This window comes from Nomascus leucogenys, chromosome 14 (assembly GCF_006542625.1).
Source record: "Nomascus leucogenys isolate Asia chromosome 14, Asia_NLE_v1, whole genome shotgun sequence".
In the NCBI taxonomy this organism is placed as follows: Eukaryota; Metazoa; Chordata; class Mammalia; order Primates; family Hylobatidae; genus Nomascus; species Nomascus leucogenys.
Genome location: NC_044394.1, coordinates 70,908,622 through 70,931,919, shown reverse-complemented (window position 1 = coordinate 70,931,919; position 23,298 = coordinate 70,908,622). Strand labels below are relative to the sequence as shown.

At 44.0% G+C, this 23,298-nt stretch overlaps 1 protein-coding gene across 2 annotated transcripts in view; it reads right to left on the bottom strand.

Moving 5' to 3' along the window:
- The window catches only part of SMYD1 (SET and MYND domain containing 1), a 45,973-nt gene extending 22,906 nt beyond the window's left edge, over positions 1-23,067 (bottom strand). For both annotated transcript variants that reach the window (XM_030827315.1, XM_030827316.1), the window contains exons 1-3: positions 22,785-23,067; positions 5,976-6,152; positions 2,798-3,011 (exon numbers count right to left, since the gene is read on the bottom strand). In XM_030827315.1, coding sequence (XP_030683175.1) covers positions 2,798-3,011; positions 5,976-6,152; positions 22,785-22,921 — 528 coding nt within the window. In that variant the 5' untranslated portion in view covers positions 22,922-23,067. The remainder of the gene's footprint in view (positions 1-2,797; positions 3,012-5,975; positions 6,153-22,784) is intronic.
- Between the last annotated feature and the right edge of the window lie 231 nt (positions 23,068-23,298).

Sequence of the window (23,298 nt, the reverse complement as noted above, 5' to 3'; positions counted from 1 at the left end):
GCTGTTCATAAAAAAAAAAATTGACATCTCTTTTGATTATTTTGTATCTGGTGAATAGTTTTATATTCCCTGCTCACAATTTTTACATCTGATCACTGCCATATTTAACACTTATCTCTGAGATTCAAGGCAAATCAAGTTGGTTACTACAGATGTGGCATCCAAGTGATTTTCTTTTCCTTAAAAATAAATTGTTCTTTACAGAAACAGACACCAAATATCTGCTCTCACAGTATGAAAAATGCATAAGAATAAATATAACCTAAAATACATTAGTAACTGCATGCAAATTTCCACTTCATCTATAAATACATCTATGAATACATGCTATACATAACAGAAACCCAGTAGACATTCATGTCCTCACATGGATATTTGTCATAGATATGGAGGAGTGTCACTTTCTCCATTTATTCTCATCAGACATTTAGTAAGTTCATGATGTTAAGCCTCTGAGTACCACTAACAAGCTGTACTACTTGGAGCAAACTTCTTTCTTCTCTGAGCCCTGGTTTTCCCATCTATAGGTTGAATAAATTGGACTCGATAAGCTCCAAGGATCTTTTCAGCTCTAACCTTTGGTAATTATATGACCTCTAGCCCTAGTCCCCAGACCTATTAGGGATGCCCAAGATTGCATGACACACCAATTCACCCCAAGGCTATAGAACATAAGAGTTAAAAGTAAAAGCTTAGGCCAGGCATGGTGGCTTGCGCCTGTAATCCCAGCACTTTGGAAGGCAGAGATGGGCAGATCACTTGAGCTCAGGAGTTTGAGATCAGCCTGGACAACATGGTGAAACCCTGCTTCTACAAAAAAATACAAAAATGAACCAGGCCTAGTGGTGCACGTCTGTGGTCCCAGTTACTAGGGAGGCGGGAGGATCACTTGAGCCTGGGAGATGGAGGTTGTAATGAGCCATGATTGTACCACTGCACTCCAGCCTGGGTGACAGAATAAGACCCTCATCTCAAAAAAAAAAGGTAGAAGCTCTGGCTCCTGAAAATACAGACTGCTGGCCAGGCGCAGTGGCTCACGCCTGTAATCCCAGCACTTTGGGAGGCCGAGGCGGGCGGATCACAAGGTCAGGAGATCGAGACCATCCTGGCTAACACAGTGAAACCCCGTCTCTATTAAAAAGTACAAAAAATTAGCCGGGCGTGGTGGCAGACACCTGTAGTCCCAGCTACGCGGGAGGCTGAGGCAGGAGAATGGTGTGAACCCAGGAAGCGGAGCTTGCAGTGAGCCGAGATCGCGCCACTGCACTCCAGCCTGGGCGACAGAGCGAGACTCCGTCGCAAAAAAAAAAAAGAAAAGAAAAGAAAATACAGACTGCTTCTAGACTTCCCCTGGGCACAAGCTAACCATGTGGCTTTTGGAGGTCATGTAACCCCTCTGGGCCTAGGTTTTCTGTTCTATAAAATAGAAGTGCTGAAAGCATGGACCTTACCTTGTGTTGTAAAGATTGTGTGAAATAATACATGGGAAGCTGTGGTGGTTAATTTTGTGTGCCCACATGGCTGGTCAATGGTGCCCAGATATTTGATCAAATACTATAATGTATGCTTCTGTGAAGGTGTTTTTGGATGAGATTCACATTTAAATTGGTGGAGTTTGAGTAAAGCAGAGTGCCTGCTAGAATGTGGGTGGGCTTCATCTAATCAGTTGAAGATCTCAATAGCATAAAGACTGATCTCCCCTGAGCAAGGAGTTCTGCCAGCAGAATGCCTCTGGACTTGAACTGCAACTCTTCCCTGATCTCCAGCCTGCTGGACTACCTTGCAGATTTTGGACTTACCAAGCCTCCACCATTGTGTGAGCCAAGTCCTTAGACTCAATCAAACTCTCTCCCTTCACCCCCCAATATGGTGAAGACTCGAGAGATGTCAGTGTGATATTTGTCCTCCTCCCTCCTCAGCCTGCTCACCTTCGCCACATAAAGGGCCTGGCCTACTAGATGGAACACATCCATCCCTACAGCCGGGACCTGAGCCTCCTCATCCACCCGGCTCTCGCCCCTGCTTCCGGGACTTTTATGGCCTCACCTGGCTTTGTTGCTCCCACCCCAAAACCCTGACTCCCCTCTCTCTGGTTCACACCCCCCACTGCTCCAGGCTCCACATCAGTCCTGCCTGGCAGACCTGTAAAAGGTTTCCAAAGTGACTGGTGGGCAGGAAGGGATAGTGATTGGGGGGTCTTTATTTTCAATGTGGAGAGGAAAAAATGTAAAAAGTGCACATAAGTAGGAGGATAAATTACCATCCAGAGATGGATAAATAAGTAAAATTTGTATGTGGGATGCCAATTCAGAAAGAGCAGGAATGGCCTCATAGTAAACAAGGCCAGAAGACAGAGTCTAGGACGAGGGGTCTTCATTTCAAGCTCCTGTCCTCCTTCAGTCCTCTTGGCCTCCCCTCCCAATTCTGGCCTGGCAGTTTCTGGAATATTCTTAGTTGTACGATCCCAGCTGTCACCATGGCCCCTCCTTTATGAGGAATCGTACTCTAGAATCTCTGGATTTTATTAGTTGAGTCATTTGGAGGCCTGTCCCTGGGCTCAGAAAAGGAAGGGGCAGTAGGTGTTTCTGCTACGTGTGGTAAATAGAAGGCGGTTTCTCCAGCGCTTCTGGCTGCCTGGGCTAGACGAGACCTTTATGGAAATAGAAATCAGGGTCCAGGGCCGACAGGGCTTCCGCCTCGTAGTTCACTTCTGAGAAGCCCCACCCTCCCCAAGGGGGAGGAGGGAAGGAAAGAGGAGACAGACAGGGAAGGTGGAGAAGGGACACAGGGGGCCTACCACTCCGAAGATGTGCGAGATGTACTGCATGCTGAACTGCTGGCTCTGGGGCAGCCAGTACTGCAAGAATGTGTCCACGTCCACCCGCAGCTCCTTCTGCTCCTCCTCCCCAAAGTGCTCCACGTGGTTCTGCAAGTCGTCCACGGACACCAGGCAGCCCTCCGTGAGCCCGGTGCCTTCTCTCTCCACCCGCCACATGATGCGCGCCGCCAGCCTGTGGGAAGGACAGCATCAGGGGGCCACTACAGCTGCACTCATTCATTCAACACACATTTACTGGGTGTCTCGTGCATGCCAGGCACAATGTTGGGCCCAAGATACGGTTTTAAACTAGATGGATGGAATGTATTCTATCATGATGCTTCATATAGTGGGGGAGAGGTAAGTAAACAAGCACATTTTACATATAAAGTGCTATACAGAAAAAATAACACAGGGTGGCATGATACAGAGTGACTGGGGTGGGGAAGCTAAGGTCTTCCAGGGAAGTGTCACAGAGAAGGCACATTTGAGCTGGAATTGGAAGGGGTGGAGGAGCTGGCTCTGTGACACTGGAGAAAGAGCACTTCCGGAGAGGGCAGTGAGTACAAAGGCCCTGAAGAAGGAATGAGCTTGGCATGATGGAGAAACAGCAGGAAGGCAGAGGTGGCTGGAGCACAGGGAGCAAGAAATGGAGACCAAATAAAGGTGGAGGTGTGGGCAGGAGCCAGGTCCCGTGGGATCTGGGGAAATAGAGAGGTGCGGCAGCCTGGGTCTCTCTTAACAGTGTGGCCTACTGGGATGAGCCCTGCATCAGGAGTCTAATGACCTGTTTCCATTTCTTACTGTGTGAGCCTGGGCAAGTCACTTGACCTCTCTGAATCTATCTGGTAGCTTGTAAAATAGGGAAAATATTCCCTGCTATGCTAACCTCCAGAGGTATTCAGAAGACAAAGTGAGGTAATAGGTGTCTGCATTATGTGTGAAGGTATTGGTATTCTTAATGATTGGGGAGTGAGAAAGTGGAGAAGGCAATCTAGGCGGGGAAACAGTGTGAGCGGAGGCCCCAGGCAGCCACGGGCATGCCACGTGCAGGAAGCAGGGAGGGGCCTGGCCTGGCTGGAGCCAGGCTCTGAGGGAAGAGGAGGAGGCCAGGTGGGACAGGAGGAGACCTATAGAGACACAGGGACTTGAGTATGAAACAAAGGGGTATACTTCACCCCGAAGGCCTCTTTGTTAATTATTAGGTGGACTGTGATGAAGTTTATGACCCAGGGACACTTTAGTGTTGCTGCCACCCACTGACTGCACACTTTTCAGGCACCTGGGGAGGGGATGGTGGTCCAGGAGAGATCCTGTCCCTGAGGAGAGACCTGCTGGGCAAAGCACAGGCCCTCTCCTCATTTTTTTTCAATTGAAATTTTAATTAAGATAATTGCAGATTCACAGGCAGTTGGAAAACAATACAAAGAGATCCCTTGTACATTTTGCCCAGTTTTCTCCAATAGTAACATTTTGGAAAACTAGTATAACAGCCAGAATATTAACCCACCTCTATTATTCAGATTTCTTCCATTTTACTTACACTCATGAATGTGTATGTGTGTTTAATTATATACAATGCTATCACCTATGTGGCTTCATGTATCCACCTGCGCAGTGAAGATACTAAACAGTGCCATCACCTCAGGGTCCCTTCTTTCCCCCTACCTCTTTTTGAACCATTTTAACCATTTTTAAGTATACAGTTTGGTGGCATTAAGCACATTCACACTGCTGTGCAACCATCACCAACCATCTGTTTCCAGAACTTTTTTCATCTTCCCGATTTCTCCTGTTTGAATCACTGAGTTATTTCTGGAGAAATGCCCTGCGTGGGACTCCAGGTGCCTGGAAACTGAGGTGTCTTCACAGGGAGCCCACGGCAGCACGGGGGAAAATACGACTCAGCACAGGGAAGATCTGCTGCCTCCAAATAATGAGGAAAGGGTCATGAAGCTCAGAGAATAGAGGTCAATGCGTGATAGATTTCAACTCAGTAACTGTCATAGGAGGTGCCATTTACTTTAGGTCTTGAAGAATATGTAGTGTTTCAACAGATGGAGCTAAGGGGCATGGAGAGGTTGACTGAGCCATTTCATCCTGCAGGTTCTTAAAAATCATCAGAATATGACAATTCCATTCTGTACCTTAACTTCACACCCTATGCACACAGTGAAAATGCTCCCAGTCACCATCTCCATCTCCTTTGCTCTGCAGTGCTGGCTTCCTGAGCATCTCCCTGCAGCCCAGCACCAAGCCCCACCCCAGCGGAGCCTCCGGGATTGGGAATCTCTTGGGCTGGAGCTTTAGGCCTTGAGATTTCTGATGATGGCCACCAGGAAAGGCCATTAGTTGCAAACTCAAATGCACTCTCTGGTGTAATGTGTATGACCACAGGGAGTAGTGGTGCTGCTGTGACTTAGAAAGCTCTGTATTTTTTCAAAGATGGCAGATACTACTCAGCTTTAGGCTATTTTGCCAGATCTTCAGTTTTTTGTTTTTGTTTTTGTTTTTTCAAGAGAAGTCAGAAATCCTGATTTTAAAATGTGAAATTTCCCAATTTTTAAACATTGGTGGACCAATTTAAAAATACTTGCCCCTTGGCCGGGAATGGTGGCTCATGGCTGTAATCCCAGCACTTTGGGAAGCTGAGACAGGTGGATCGCTTGAGCTTAGGAGTTCAAGGCTACCCTGGGCAACATGATAAAACCCCGTCTCTAAAAATATACAAAAATTAACCAAATGTGGAGGTGTGTGCCTGTGGTCCCAGCTAGTTGAGAGGCTGAAGTGGGAGGATCACTTGAGCCTGGGAGGTCAAGGCTGCAATGAGCTATGATTAGGGCCCCTGCACTCCAACCTGGGCAACAGAGCAAGACCCTGTATCCAAAATACCTAAATAAACTAAACACTGGGGAGCCCTACAGAGGGAATCTGCAAGCCAGTTTTAGCCTGTGGCTGCGATTTGGAATCACTGCTGTCAACAGCCAGTTCTCCCTCTTAGACCTTAAGGGAGTGAAGAGAAGTGACCATATCCAGTCTTTGAGGCTCTTTCCTGACTTGCACTCAGCTTGGCTTCCTTAGATTTGGGAATGCTGTTACTGCCGCCATTCCAGCCTGACATTTGGAAATCCGAAGCACCACCATGCCCAGCTCTCACCTGATGTTCTCATTGGGCACCTTCCCGTATCTTTTGATGGCCGAACATTCATTCTTGTGGTTCAGCCAAGCATCCTTCTGGCAGGTGCGGTCGCAGTAATGGGCAAACTTGCACTGCCCACAGCGATGGAGCTTCTCCTGCCTCTTGAAGCAGGTATGGCACACAAAATTAACAAGGCTGGAAATGGAGAGAGAAGACACATGATTGAGAGCACAGTGGAAAGGGCACCATGCAGCCAGTGGGACACCTGTGTTCCAGTACTGGTTCAGCTGGCTGGTCCTTGTTTATCTAAACTTCAGATTTCCACCTTCCAAAACGAGGAGTTTGAGCTTCCAAAGGCCCTTCCCAGCTATAACAATTTCTTTAGCAAATTTTTTTTTTTTGAGGTGGAGTTTCACTCTTGTTGCCCATGCTGGAGTGCAATGGCATGATCTCAGCTCACTGCAACCTCGGCTCACTGCAACCTCTGCCTCCCAGGTTCAAGCGATTCTTCTGCCTCAGCCTCCTGAGTAGTTGGGATTACAGGCACGTGCCACCACACCCAGCTAATTTTTGTATTTTTAGTACAGACGGGGTTTCACCACGTTGGTCAGGCTGGTCCCAAACTCCTGACAAGTGATCCACCCGCCTCAGCCTCCCAAATTGCTGGGATTACAGGCGTGAGCCACCGCACCTGGCCTACCAAATATTTTTATATGTGAAGAACACTCTTACCCTCTGCATATAAGCCCTTCAATTCAATTCAGGAAGGGTAAACTCATGACCTAAGTGTATTAGGCACTGGGAATACCACAAATTACTAGAGAAACAATTGAACATGCAGTGTGGTGAACACTATGACAGGGGAGCACAGGGGGGTCCTAGACACTTTGGAGAAGACACTTGAATTCCTTATGGACCCCTCGCCCAAAGTCACAGGTCATTGGCACTGTGTTGGAGGGGGCATTTTGGTGACATGTCCTTCTCGTTGTTGAAACATAGTGTCCCTTTCCCCAGTAGTGTCCCTTTCCCCAAAGAACAACAAATCATAATGATCTACAGTACGATGGGACAAGAGCATCACAGTATTGTATGCAAAAGAATATCTATACACTATGATATATGTCACAGTTTGTGCATTTCGCAACAGTAAGAATGACAAGGTTACTGATTTCACTGTCATTGACATATTCTCCCAGCTCAGAGCGAGGGTGGAAGTGATGAGGAGGAAAATGCGTGCCCATTCGATGGGTGAGGGAGAGAGGTGTGGGAAGATGAGGATCCCCACCCGGTGCTTCCAGCCTTAGTGTTCTCATTAGAGAGCCCCCTGTACCCCATGTTAAACCCATCGTTCAAACAGAAAAGTGCATAGGCTCCATAGGAAATATATTTCAGGACATAGCCTGACATCCAGAGTGACGGAAATCTGGTATGATGTACAGAATCTCTGGGCCTCAACCTCATGCTCCCGCAGTGTGGGGAAGAGAAATCCCCACCTCTGAAGCAAAGAAATAATGAAAACCAGTTCCGTGATGTGCAGGGGAGCGCTGAGCTTCCGGGAAGGAAGTGGATGGGTAAACTCAAGTAGGAGTCCACAGTCTAAACAGGGATCTCAAAAGTATAAGAACACAGGAGCTTTTAGAATCACAGAATTCCAGAGCCTGGAGGGAGAAGCTTCCACAGAATATTCAAGCACAGAAATCCTTTGTGTTTATCTCTGGCCATGAATATTCTAATTCCCACCGTAAAAAGGAGTTCACTGTTTCTGAGAACAGTCAGTTCATTGTTGGCCAGTCCTAATTGTTGCAAACTTCCTCCTTGTGTTAAGCTTGAATTTGCCTCCCCAGAAAACCTACTCCTGTACCCTAATTTGGCCTTCTGTGTCCTTGCCCAGTGGAACAAGCCTGGTCAGGTCAGTTCTTCAAGAATTTGAAGACCGCTGCCTTGCTTCCCATTCATTTCTCTCCTCCAAGTTAAATACTCCCAGATCTTTAAACAATTCTTTGTACATGTTTTCTAGAATTCTCACACCTTTCTGGTGGCCTCTGATACACCTACAGAAATCCCTGTAGCCAAAGGAGGATGGGTTTAGCTGAGAAATCAAGCAACATGTGCTGGCCAGTGCCAGGGGGTCAGGCTCAAGGACCAGCCCAAAGGCCAGGCCTGACCCTTGAGCCTGATCCCTGGCACTGATCCCAGCATGGCATCTAGAAGGGGATAGACAGGTGCAGAGCCAGCTAAGGGCACCGCAGGGGCTACTGCTCTATGCTACATCCTGGGCTTCCTAAAGTCCAGGCAGTTTTCAGCCTCTGGCTGACCAGCTCAACACACTGCTATGTCCCCATCCACTAGGAGGTGTATTGCTACTAATTTGTTAACAATCATAAAGTACTCGAGGGCATGAAAGGTTAGTGCTTATTTCTAATAAGCAGATTCAAGGTTATCCTCATAGTAACAGCTTCCTTACTCTTACACTTGCCTTCCCTCAAACTTTCCTAGTGAGCGAGGAGGAGTAGAATTACACTAGCATACTTAGAACTGCGCAGGATCTGCAGCCCATCATAACTAGGCCACAGAGGGTGCACCCTCCCTGAGAAGGTCATATGTCATAAGTGCCCCAGCAGAATAGAGCACATGGGGCCCACATGGAACTCTGGCCACTTAGTGAACTCTCTAAACCCCTGGAGATGGAGAGCTATGAATTTCTTACATCTGCCTCAAGTCAGGATTGCATTTCCTGGCAGGAATTTGCAGTTCATTAGCAGGAACTGGACTGCTGAAAAATCCAAGTAAATTGGATTCCAAGAAGGCTCCAAATCTTGTCTCCTGGCCAAACACAGGTGAGAGCTTGGGTGTCAACACTTCACAATTATGGTGCCCAGAAAAGAGTATACTATTCAGATGTGGCGCCATGTACACTTGCCGGATCTCCACATTGTGCTTCCATTAGTTTCTTTAGTGAAAACCTCACATTAATTTAGGGTCAAATGGCCAGGTGCAGTGGCTCACACCTGTAATCCCAGAACTGTGGGAAGCCGAGGTGGGCAGATCACCTGAGGTCAGGAGTTTGAGAACAGCCTGGCCAACATGGTAAAACCCTGTCTCTACTAAAAATTCAGAAATTAGTTGGGCATGGTGGGACATGCCTGTAATCCCAGCTACTCAGGAGTCTGAAGCAGGAGAATTGCTTGAACCCAGGGACAGAGGTTGCAGTGAGCCGAGATCATGCCACAGCAATCCAGCCTGGGTGACAGAGCGAGACTCTGTCTCAAAAAACAAAAAAAAGAAAAAGAAAAAAAAAAAAGAAAAAATTAGGGTCAAATTACAAACATAGTCAATAGAACGTCCCAAGCTTTCTCAAAGGTGCTACAGTCAAGACAGAGTTTCCACTCTGTTTGTCTACACAGCATTGCACTTTCTAGACATCTTTATGGAGGTATGATTGACATACAACAAGTGTTAAAAAAGAACACTTTGATAAGTTCTCACATATGCACCTACCCACGGAACCATCATCACAATCAAGATAATGAATATATCCGGGCAGGGCGCGGTGGCTCACGCCTGTAATCCCAGCACTTTGGGAGGCCAAGGCAGGTGGATCATCTGAGGTCAGGAGTTTGAGACTAGCCTGGCCAACATGGCAAAACCCCGTCCCTACTAAAAATACAAAAATTAGTTGGGTGTGGTGGCGGGCATCTGTAGTCCCAGCTACTCGGTAGGCTGAGGCAGGAGAATCACTTGAACCAGGGAGGCAGAGGTTGCAATGAGCCAAGATTTTGCCACTGCACTCCAGCCTGGGCAACACAGCGAGACTCTATCTCAAAAAAAAAATTAAATAATGAATATATCCATCAGCCCAAAAGCTCCTTTGTGACATTGAATTTTTTAACTTGAAGTGGAGTCTTCACCTTCATCCCTAACTGATGGTTTTCAGTGTAGCATTCCAAAACGTCAAGGTCATTTTGAATTTTCTTCTGTCATCTTTTATATTGGTATGCTGCCCTCTGAGTCATCCGCAAATTTCAGAGTATGTCTTAGGTTAGGAATGAGGAAGGAGGAGCAGATGTCCACCTCTGGGGCATCAGGGCTCAGACCAGGAATACAAACCCAAGGCAGGAAAGAAAGGGAGGAGAGCCAGGAGGTGGTCTGGAGAGGGAACAGTTAGACACAAGCACAATCATGCTGTCTGTCCCTTGTAACCTGCCACTTGTAACTCCATGCCTGTCTGTTCCAAGGTCGTCCATCAGAGAGCAACCCCACAACAGAACTGCTCTCATATTTTACACCCAAATTGACACTTTAGAATAGCATAGTACAATATCCTCCATCTTTTTATTCATATACATATATTCACACATTCATATTTCATGTATACACTAATATGTTGCCTACCAAACAAAAACATTACACTTCACAATTCTTTGTTTTATTGTTTTAAATTTCAAACACAAATGAAAATTCCAGGTGATCACCTAGGTAATCACCTAGGTGAACACTTGGAATAACAAATTTTGAGTCTTCATCTTTACAATCACTGCTTATTTCTAATCTACTTAAAAATGTGGGAATATGTGGTATCACAAGGATTGGAGACAGACTGTGGCCAACACAACCTGGAATAACTCTGAAGCTTAAGAATTTACTCTCACAATGAACACATGTAGTTGAGTCCATGTGGCTGACTGTATAAGCGAAGGTCCTCAGAATTAACTTCCAGGCAGAATACAATGTTTATTAAAAGATATGTAATTTTAAAATGTGCTAAAATGAGGTTTACCCAACAGCAGTTTTTCAGAACTTAGACCCTTACAGATTTTGGGGTGAAGAGAAGTGTTTTATCCTTGACGTTCTTTAGAATTGCTGGTACATGGTGATAACAAAAAACAGATTGACTTTTATTGTTTTTTGTTTTTTCTTTTGAGATGGAGTCTCACTCTGTAGCCCAGGCTGGAGTGCAATGACATGATCTCGGCTCACTGCAACCTCTGCCTCCTGGGTTCAAGAGATTCTCCTGCCTCAGCCTCCCTAGTAGCTGGGATTACAGGCACCTGCCACCGCGCCTGGCTAATTTTTGTATTTTTTAGTAGAGAAGGGTTTTCACCATGTTGGTCAGGCTAGTCTGGAACTCCTGACCTCGTGATCTGCCCACCTCAGCCTCCCAAAGTGCTGGGATTATTGTTTTTAAATTCTGTGCCAAGACCCCTTACTCAATGACCTTATTGCAGACATCAGGGATGGACCCCTTGCACAACCCTGTCCTTACTTAGTCCACGCTGCTTGTGGGGCTTATTATGGCAAGTTTTCCTAGCCTGGTTCCAACAGAAAGAATATGTCTGGCCTGGCATTTGCCTCCAAGCTCCCATTAACTAACTTAATACACTTCTAATAGGGCATGATTATAGAATAATCTATCTGCTATTAACTGCAGCTATATTATGTCCCTAAGAATAAATTCCAGTGGCATGACCCTCATGTTCTCAAAGTCAGTAATAACCACTGTGACCAGGAGAAGGCTGGAGACAGAGCCTTAAGCTGCTGCAAAGCAGCCTTCACCCAAGATTGGGTGACAGGGAGAACATTACACTTATATAATCATTTTATCAGGCCTTGGATCAATTCATGTTATCTCATGAGATTCTTTGCTATCAAAGAATTCCTGTTATCTCATGAGATTCTTTGCTGTAATAAACTTTGAATACTTTTCATAAAAAGAAAATGTGATCAATGATTTCTTTTCCCATGGTGAACTTGGATGGGTTCCAAATATGAACCACCAAATAGTTCCTCCAGCATCACAGATCTGTTTTATATCCCATTCTGTAATTTTGCTAGGGCCTACAGCCAAGTTTTAGAAGCCGGTGAAACCCAGGAAGCATTGAGTTATTGTTCTTAAATTTAGGTTTCCTTTGGGATGAAGCTGACCTTCTCTCTATGCCCTCGGCTGCTGGTAGGGCTTAGCCGCAAGGCTGGAGCTGGGGAGAAGGAGGATGCAGAGTCGGGCTTTTGGAACTTCAGTGTGCACACACATCACCAGCAATCTTGTTAAAACTCGGGTTCTGATTTAGTATGGGGGTGGGGGCTGGGATTCTGCATTTCTAACAAGCTCCCAGGCAATACTGATGCTTCAACTTTGAGTAGCAAGAATGTCGAGAAGAGAGAAAACCCAAATCCTGCTCCTTCTGGTGGGATAAACTGAGATGTGTCAAGTAGACAGGAAAGGGAAATTTTTTGTTTTCTTTCAAATGTAGTCTGAAATTTTTTTTAAGCCTATCCCTCTGGTTCCCATCTCCCCTCATCGGCATGGGGTTGGGTATTATGGAAGGTCAAACCTAGAGTTGGTCAGAGCTGGGTTCTACTCCTGACTCCAATATCTACTGGCTGTGTGACCTTGAGCAAGTCCCCTAACTTCTCCAAGCTTTTGTTTCCTTATGTGAAAATGGGAATAGCAACACCTAGATCTTGCTATCTTTTAGACTACTGACCAATACTTTTGAATGAAATATACTTACTATTTTAAAAAATTCAAGCAAGATGAAAATTACAAAGAAGTTCTGAAATCTCACCACTCTCATAGTGATTTTAGAGTTAAAAGAAATCACGTGTGTAAGGTGGTCAGCACAGAGCCTGGCACTGGATAAGTATTCAGTGGACATCAGCCTGGGCCACCCATCCTGCCTGTCACTCGGAGAGGGCTGGGCCAGGTTGATCGCCGAGCTCCTCTCACCCGCAGCACCAGCTCATTCCAGGCAGCTGCCAGAGAGGAAGACAGCCCAGCTACAGGAGAACATCGTATGGGGACAAGGGCACTCCTCTGACAGAAATGCCCATCCTGGCCGAGCATGGTGGCTCATGCCTGTAATCCGAGCACTTTGGGAGACCAAGGCAGGTGGATCACAAGGTCAGGCGTTCGAGACCAGCCTGGCCGACATAGTGAAACCCCATCTCTACTAAAAATACAAAAAATTAGCCAGGCGTGGTGGCGGGCACCTGTAATCCCAGCTACTAGGGAGGCTGAGGCAGGAGAATCGCTTGAACCTGGGAGGCAGAGCTTGCAGTGAGCCGAGATCACGCCGCTGCACTCTAGCCTGGGTGACAATGTGAGACTCTGTCTCAAAAAAAGAAAAAATAAATGCCCACCCCTCCCCTCCTCTGCCTTACTGCCCCCAGTGCAGGAGAGTGTCCAAATAACATGAAGTCCTAAAGCCACTTTTTGGATTCTGAGAAAGAGCATTTGTCCCAGGCAGGCTTAGCTGGATGACCTTCATCAAGTCTCATTTCTCCCCAGTCTTATATTCCTATTCACACAAGAAGGTATCAACTCCCACTCACACAGCACTTTGCCATTTCAAAGAGATGCTTTTAGTGATTCGTTTTTTTAAAAATCTTCACAGCAACCCTTTAGACTGGCCGAGATCATTATCCTCACAGGGATATTATTGTCTTAAGGGTCCCTGATGCTGGACGCTGCTCCCAGCACAGAGGGTGGGCAGATGCAGCTACAAGGCCCACCTGCTTGGCCTGCAGCCTTGAATGTGCCCTACTCCAGCAGCTGGTCCCCTCTCACTCTGCTCTGCAGCCCTGCTGGACTCTGTGATCTGTCAGAGTGAAGAGGGCTGGAAGGGCAGCTGCTGCTCAGCTCCTTGTATGGAAATAGTTGCTCACGGACAGATAAATGCAAAGACAAGGTGCCTGCATGGTGGGCAAGCCCTCCAAAAACTCAAGAGAGGACTGGACCAACAGTTCAACAGTTCTGTCTTTCAGGGCTGCTTACAAACTCCTAGCCTGCCAGAAGGTCTCTCCTCAAAAATTAGAGGGAAGTGTCTTTTTTTTTTTTTTGAGACAGGGTCTTTCTCTGTCCTCCAGTTTGGAATGCAATGGCGTAATCATGGCTCATTGTAGCCTCAAACTCGTGGGCTCAAGCGACCCTCCCACCTTAGCCTCCCAAGTAGCTGGGACTACAGGTGCATGCCACCACGTTCAGCTTGTTTTTATTTTTTTTGTAGAGATGGAGTCTCATTATGTTGCCCAGGCTGGTCTCAAACTCTTGAGCTCAAGCGATCTGCCTGCCTCAGCTTCCCAAAATGCTGGGATTACAGGCATGAGCCTACTGTGCCCAGCCTGGGGGTAGGTGTCTTAAAGAACATCCCATCCCTCAAGTACCCAGATAACTTCACAGTATTTTAAATTCTTTTTCTCATTCCTTCTTCTTTTCTTCTTTCCCTCTCTCTTTCCTTCCCTCCCCGCTTCTTTCTGCAAGTATGTATTGAGTATCTGTTATGTGCATTGAGCTAGGTAACAGAGGGCCTTAAAAGATAAAGGAAGGCAGAGCGTGGTGGCTCACGCCTGTAATCCCAGCACTTCGGGAGGCCAAGGCGGGCGGATCACGAGGTCAGAAGATTGAGAACATCCTGGCCAACACGGTGAAACCCCATCTCTACTAAAAATACAAAAAAAAAAAAAAATTAGCCGGGCGTGGTGGCGGGTGCCTGTAGTCCCAGCTACTCGGGAGGCTGAGGCAGGAGAATGGCGTGAACCCAGCAGGCGGAGCTTGCAGTGAGCAGAAATCGCACCACTGCACTCCAGCCTGGGCGACAGAGTGAGACTCTGTCTCAAAAAAAAAAAAGATAAAAGAAATACCGACTTTGCCTTCAAGCAGTCCCCAGGCTGGGATGGGACATAAACACATATAAACAAGGCAGGACCCACATTCCAAAAGCATGGTAACTTGCTGTAAGTTTCAAGGAAGAGAGACTACTTCAACTGAGGTAAGGGAGGCAATCTAGAAAGGCATCACCTACGAGATGAGGAGGCATTGTTCTGACCTCAGAGGTGGGCTGAGTTTGTACTCAGAGAAGGTCGAGGTCTTCCAGAAAGAGGCACTGATATGAGGCAAATGTGTCGATGTTGGGGTGTACATATAGGAGACAGAGGTAGCTGTTGGATGAGATCATGAGATTCATGTTTGCACTGACTATTAAATACCTTGACATAAGAAGTCAGTGGGAGCCAGGGGTAGTGGCTGACACCTGTAATCCCAGAACCTTGGGAGGCTGGGGCAGGAGGATCACTTGAGCCCAGGAGTTTGAGACCAGCTTGGGCAAAATAGCGAGACCACTGTCTCTACAAAAAACAAAAATAAAAAGTAGCCAGCCATGGTGGTGGGCACCTGTAGTCCCAGCTACTCCAGAGGCTGAGGTGGGAGGATGACTTGGGCCCAGCAGGTAGAGGCTGCAGTGAGCCATGATTGTGCCATGACACTCCAGCCTGACCAACAGAGTGAGACCCTATCTCAAAAAAAAAATAAAAAAAAGAATTAAAAGGTACTGTTTTCTTGGATCAAGCCTGGAGATTGCCAATTTATTTTTAACATCCCTTTTTTTATTAAAACACCAACTCTCAAGATTTTCTCTTCCACAGCTTACACACCCTACGAAGACCTGTATACATTTACATGGCCTAGCTGAAGCACACCCCTCAATTCATGTTCAGAACACATCCTGGGATGTGAGTGGGTAAAGATAGCACCATTATGGGGACAACCTGCCATTTGATCTAATCCATCTTTAAAAGGCAATCATTCTCAGACTTCTGGATTTAAGAATTATTGAGCAATATTTAGCAATACAGCTCACAACAGGTTGTGTAACATGTCGACATGTCTTGCCTCTGCAGCTAAAAGTGCCTAATGAAAAGCAGAATTCTAAATCGATTATGGTTATTCTCAACATCCAATGCAAACATTTAAGGCTGTCACTTGAATACTTTAACACTTACTCATTTTCTGAACTAATTGTTCCGGAATTTCTCTAATCCTTTTATTAAATTATTTCCATTTATAGCATCATTTATCCCCCACTAACCAACCACCAGCTGTTATCAGATTAAAGGCCACATGTGTGTTTGCGTGTCTGCCAGGGCTAATCCTGCCATTCCCACAGGCTCACACAGAACTACACTGGCTAAACCCCACCAGCTCTGCTGCACCTAAGAAAGCTCATAACTGGTTCCATTTTCAAAAAAAGCCTGGTTGACAGTAATTTATTTACAAATACTCAACTTTTTCTCATGCTCCCCATCATCTTTTTCCCTATACACACACTGTATATACATAATCTCCAGATCACTTTCAACTTTGTAACCAGAATAATTTAGAGACTGCTCAAGTTTTTATTTAAAGAACTTAAAAAAATCCACTAACTGTCCATGCTCCTTCTTAACATATTTTGTGATGAATTGGATCAATCTAGAAAATTCTTACTGGTTGGGGTAGATTGAATAATAGCCCCCGAAAAATTGTCAATGTCCTAATCCCCAGAACTTGTAAATAGGTTACATTACATGGCAGAGGAACTTTGCATGTGTGATTAAGTTAAAGATCTTGAGACAAGGACAGTATCCCGAATTACCTAGGTGGGCCTAATGTAATTGCAAGTCTTTATAAGAGGAGGCAGGAGGTCAGAGGGGAACAAGATGTTACACTGCTGGCTTTAAAGATTCAGGAAGGGGGCCGTGAGCCAAGGAATGTGGGCAGCCTCAAGAAGATGGAGATAGCAAAGAAACAGAAGTGTCAGCCTGTTTTAGACTTCTAACCTCCAGAACTATAAGATAATAAACTTGTGTTGTTTTCAGCCATTGAAGTTACAGTAGTTTGTGACAGCAGCAAAGGGAACTAAAGGCTGGGTGCCTAGGGGCTCACGTCTGTAATCCCAGCACTTTTGGAGGCTGAGGCAGGCAAATCTCTTGAGGTCAGTAGTTTGAGACCAGCCTGGGCAACATAGTGAAACCCCATCTTCTTTCCCTCTCTCTTTCTCTCTCTTTCCTTCCCTCCCTGATTCTTTCCACGAGTATTTATTGAGCATCTGTTATGTGCATTGGGCTAGGTAATAGAGGGGACAACTAGACATAAAGGAGTAATAAACAAATGAGTTATGCATATATTTAAAAATTGAGGGCATCAAAAGAAAACAACAATTCAGAAAAGAACAAATGTTAAAAAACTTTCACTTCTCTAATAATAAAAAATTCAAGTTAAAAAAATACTACAATAAGTTTTAACAGATTAAGTTGACAAACATGAAAAAGTGAAATAGTTTTCTGTGTTGGCCAGTGTTGGGATGAGGAGACAACCCCTGTGCTGCTAGTAGAAAAATGTATGATCTCCTTTGGTGAGGTAATTTGGAAATCTATATCAAAAGCCTTAAAAACGTCTTTTGAATTCAAAATTTGTACCTGTAGGAATTTGTGTTTAATACATAATCAGAGATCTATGGGAAGATCTACTAGGAAAAAGAAGAGCATTACTTTGATATCCAAAACACAGCATCTACAAATTAGTTCAGACCTTGTAGAAAGCAGCCTGGAGAGTTCTCAAAAAACTAAAACTAGAATTACCATCCGACCCAGCAATCCCATTACTAAATATCTACCTGAAGGAAAATAAATTATTCTACCAAAAACATACCTGCACTCATTTGTTTATCACAGCACTATCCACAGTAGCAAGGACATGGAAACAACCCAGGTGCCCATCAATGGTGGATTGTATAAAGAAAACCTGGTGCATATATACCCTGTAATACTACACAGCCATTAAAAAAGAACAAAATCACGTCCTTTGCAGCAATATGGGTGCAACTGGAGGCCATTCTCCTAAGCAAATTAATACAGAAACAGAAAACCGAATAACATGTTTTTATTTTGAAGTGGGAGATAAACATTGGGTACATATGGACACAAAAATGTGAACAATAAACACTGGAGATTCCAAAAGGGGAGAGGGAGGGAGAGGGGGAAGAATTGAAAAGCTACCTATAGGGTACCATGTTCACTACCTGGGCAAGCAGATAATTAGAAGCCCAAACCTCAGCATCACACAATATGCCCATGTAGCAAACCTGCACATGTACCCCCAAAATCTAAAATAAAAATAAAAACAAATATATGGCATCTAATTAAATTAATATACAAGTCAACAAAAAGAATACTATGCAGCCATTAAAATGGTGTAGAAGGATATTAATGGTTTGAAAGTTGTTCACAACATATTATGAAGTAAATAAACAGGTTACAAAATAATCCAACTTTTTTGAGAGAAAAAGTATATACAACTTAACTACATTGAACCTGAAATTATTAAATGCACCATTTTTATTCACTACTAAGAAATCAAAAAAAATCTGCCAATTAAACCATAATGAGCCATAGATTTTAGGACACATTATGATTTCAGAGAAGTTAAAATATGTATTCTGGAATTGATAAATACAGCATATTATGTATGTCCCATTTTCCCTCCATTCTGAAATAAACTTCTTTTCCCATATTTTAATATTCAGAATTTAGGGATATTTTGTGTCTTACAATCAAAGCATATATTTAATGTAGTGTTTCTGCAGGGCGCAGTGGCTCACGCCTATAATCCTAGCACTTTGGGAGGCCAAGGCCGGCAGATCACTTGAGGCCGGGAGTTCGAGACCAGCCTGGGCAACAGGGTGAAACCCTGTCTCTACTAAAAATACAAAAATTAGCTGGGTGTGGTGGCGTACACCTGTAGTCCCAGCTACGCGGGAGGCTGAGGCAGGAGAATCACTTGAGCCCAGGTGGCAGAGGTTGCAGTGAGCCGAGATCTCACCACTACACTCCAGCCTGGGTGACAGAGCAAGATTTCATCTCAAAAAATAAAAATAATAACAATAATAATGTAGTATTTCTTCCAAGACCCCCACCCCACCTATAACTCATCAGAATCAAGAAAATATTTTATATGCATTGTATTTGCATCAGAAAACAAGGAGGATATACACCAGAATGTTAATAGCTGGGGTTTTTTTTCCAAATGATAAGATTGCAGAGAATTATTATTTTCTTCCTTAACAACAACAACAAAAACCAGCCTTGCGAATTCCCAGGTTGGCCCCATGCTATGTAGAAGCTAGGAGGATCACTTGGGCTAAGGTACCACAGAGCTCCCACTCACTGTCCTCCTGAGAACTGGAAACTCTCAGAGTGGAGAGTCAAAGGGGCAGAGAGCAACTTTTACCCACTCATGCATCACCCCCGGTATCTCAACTACCATAAAATACTGTGTCCAAAAAAGGCAACTCCTTGGTAACAGTACTTCACTCCCTTCCAGCACCCAACCGCAACACTTAAGGGGATGGCAAATAGACTTCATTTTTAAATGCTAGTTCTCATTGATTAGTAGTAGCCCCCTGGAGGACCTACTGGAAGGGATTCTGAGGCCAAGTTGGAGTTCAGGAGGAAGGTATGCCTGATTGATTAGTCATGCCTAGCACTTAATCCAAGTGCTACATAATAGCTAGGCCTGAAAGAATTTTCCCAGCTTTATTCTTGCTCTCTTACCTTCAAGAAGACTACCTGTTTTTCCAACCATCAAAGGTGAAGAGATCCTAACCAGACTAAGGACCATAATTTAAGGGCCTGGATTGTTACTGTTAATGCTAAACGAAGCCCATTCTAGCAAAGACAAAATTCAGGTTTACAAACCAGCATTTCACAGTATGGCATTATATTTTAAAGCCAAATAACACATATATTACTGGCCTAGTAATTACACTCCTGTGATACACACCTCATGTATTTGCTTTCCAAGAGATAGGATCAAAAATGTTCATAGCAACCATTCACAGGAGAATGGAAAAATAAATTTGGTACACAGACACACACAAAGTTTATTCACTTTATTAGTTTCACAAAACCACACAGATGAATAATAAACATTTCAGTGAAAGAAGCAAGTGGCATAAAACCACATATAATATTGTACCTTTGTTTAAAAGATCAAAAACAAAACATAACTAAATTATATATTGTTTAGAAATATGTGACTGTGATAAAACTATTACTTTTTTTTTTTTTTGAGAAATAATCTTGCTCTGTCACCCAGGCTAGAGTGCAGTGGCATGATCTTGGCTCATTGCAACCTCCGCCTCCCGGGTTTAAGCGATTCTCTCACCTCAGCCTTCTGAGTAGCTGGGATTACAAGCACCTGCCATCACGCCTGGCTAATTTTCGTATTTCTGTAGAGACAGAGTTTCACCATGTTGGCCAGGCTACTCTTGAACTCCTGACTTCAGGTGATCCGCCTGCCTAGGTCTCCCAAAATGCTGGGATTACAGACACGAGCCACCACACCCGGCCAAAACTATTATTTAAAAGGCAGTAGAATATACAACACAAAACCTAGGATAATTACCTTTGGAGCAGGCATGCGACAGGATAGAGAAGATGTAACATATTGGAATATTCTAGTTAAGTTGGTTTGGTGTTGATTTATTGCTATGCTTTATATAATATATGTTAGAATATATACAATATAATATATAATATATATGTTAGAATATATAATACACACTGTTTGAAAGAATTAATTTTCATTTAATGCAGTGCTTAACTAAAAATAAAATCTTTCTCCACATTTGCGTGGAAGAGTAGGAAAGCCTGTCTTGCAGTAACATGGACTAGAACAAGCCAGTTTTGTACAGTGACTTTTGTGGGTGACTCAGTCCCACCTCTGCAAACAATTTTCTCATCTATGGTGGCTGAGCCTCACCAGGAGCCTAAAATGCATAAAACTTTCCTTTAATGCCTCTTTGGGCTGTCTCTGGCATAACCAAAGAAAGCACAGCTCCCTCATCTGTGCAGTGACAAGTTTGGGTAAAGCATTTTTTGAAAAAAAACTATCTCTTTTAGATTTTTTTTCAATCATTTTAAAGGTCATTTATACCATTTATCCCACTTTTATTACTATTGTAAAAATAATATACGATTTTATGTAGCATTTATCTGCAATGTACATGAAGGTGTTTTTATAGTTGTTACTTCAAATGAATGACAAATTATTTATAATAACAAAAACGTGGAAACAATCCAAATGGCCAGTCATCAACAGGTAATAGAAGAACATGTAGCCCTTAAGTACTATGTCTCTGAAGAGTGTATAATAGCACAGAAGATGTCAAAATTATTAAATGAAAAAGCATAATAGCTTGTATAATGAGTATATTACAGCCAAATGAAACCTATGTTTTAAAACAAACCGAAAATAGACACCCAACATGTTAAGAGTGGTTATCGTTGTATGATATCTTATCTTTCTAAATTTTCTAAAATGACAATGCCTTGCTTTTATAATGGAATGCAAGCCCATTCAACTTTCACCTTCTTGAAGTGGAACTGATTGGCTAGATTGACTTCGGGGAATTGGAGGCAGCAAATGGAGATGTTCTTCACAAGGCCAGGCAGTAACTCACGGGCAGCGCCAGGATTAGTGTTGACAGTCCCTGTGTTTCTGGGTTGTTTTCACTCTGAATCCAGCTGGCTCCCTAACTGTACTCACCCCTCCCCTGACACATACACACACACACACACACACACACACACACACACAAATTAATGAAATAAAACAAGCTCCCCCTGAAAAAGTCACCTCAGCCCCTTATATTCCTCGAGTGGTGGTGAGCCATATGCTCCAGTTCACACCCTTTTCCCTGAAGGTCTTATTGGGCAGGAAGACAAGAGAATGTGAATACTAATCAAGTTATCTCTGAGAAGCAGTGCCCTTTCCCAGGGTGGTCAGTGCAGCCAGCCAACCGCAAAGCCTAGGTTATCAGACTCAAACCACATAGATGTCAAGCAGGTCACCCCAACCTTGATCTCAGAAAATATTGACAATCCAATGTAATCACCATGTAGGTTTGTTTAAAATGAAGATTTATTACTAATTTAAAAGCTTGGTAGTCTAGTGTGGCCAAGGTTGTGAGGAAGCGGGAATGTAAATTTAATAGAGCCTGTTTGGAGAGCCTATAAAACTAAAAGCATCACATCCTATGGCCCAGCAATTCCTCTTCTAGTCCTGTGCCCTACAGAACAATCGAACATATGTAGAGGTAGACACGATCAAGGATTTTCATTTTTTTCATGAAAAATTAAAAACTACCAATTGTCTCTCAATAGGGGAATGGATAAATAAAACGTCATATATTTATAGGATGAAATATTTAAAATTAAGATTGGTGAGTCATATAGCATATCAATCTATATGGATAGCTCTATAAAGGAAATAGATCTTTGGAATTTAAAAGAAGTATCTATAGATTTATAGTTCCTGCAAGGATAGACATCAAAAATGTGTTGTTTAGGGAAAAGAGTGAGTTCTAAAATGACATCTGAAGTATGACACCATTTCTGTAAAAAAAAAAAAAAAAAAAAAAACAGACAAACTACAGCCATCCATTTTGATAAGTGCAGATATATGTATGTAATAGCACAGGAACATTCTAGAAGGAAATACATTGAAATAATAGCAGCGGTAATATCTGAGGAAAGACAGAGGGGACTGGAATAGGGTGATACTCTGATTTTTCAAGGGTAAGTGGATTCCTGGGTTATTCATAGTTATAAATATACAAATAGTTTATAATTTTTTAGGTCTCAGCAATTACTTTATCTGGTAATATATTTATAATAAAAAGAAAGCTAAAAATACAGAGCTTTCTGTCGGAAAATATTTCCCACAGCACCACACCCACCTTTCCACTCCCAGCACACCCTCTCAGCCAAGTTGGCCAGTGTTGGGAGAAAGTGCCCCCAAAGCCTTTGCTCACCTTCGCCACCCTTCTAGAAGCCACAGCAAATCACACTGGCAACGACCCCTTGCAGAAAAATTAGCGCTCAGAAGTGCCATTTTGTTCGAAAAAGAGCACATGAATTTTATCCCTTCCCCTGATGATTTTTGAGAGCAAAGTATTGTAGAGTTCGGCACCAGCCAAACCAACAGGAGAGAAGGCAACTCCCCACATTTCATACCTGTCAAAAACCACTGCAGAATAAGCCCGCTCAGCAAAGATGATATCTGCAGCCCAGAACTCCTTGGTGGCCTTCAGACCCCTTCCTTTGCCCTCAGCAGTGAAGACCTCCACGTTCTCCATTCTCCCTATTGTCATCTCAGAGTCTGTCAGGCCAGCGCGGCAGATATTTAACACTGAGCCAAATCTCTTGTCATTGCTATTTCAGCACCTTCAGCATCCCAAAGAGCAAGACTATAAATGGACAAGCCACCTCCCCTTCCCTACTCGCTCTCAGCCACTGGGCCCTCACCTCCCCCTCTGCTACTTTTCCTGGAGGTGGGGATGGGACAGGCAAGAGAACAAGTGAACTGGAAAGGGTTTCATTCATCACCCAGCAAAGCCGACAGAACAGAAAATGACCATGGGTTAATACGGTTCTGGAATAGGGCCTGAAAAGTTTTGAGAGGTTCCATTGCAAGCAGAAGCTATCTGTATGTGCTAAGTTCTGAACTGCAACAATCCTGTTCGGCTTT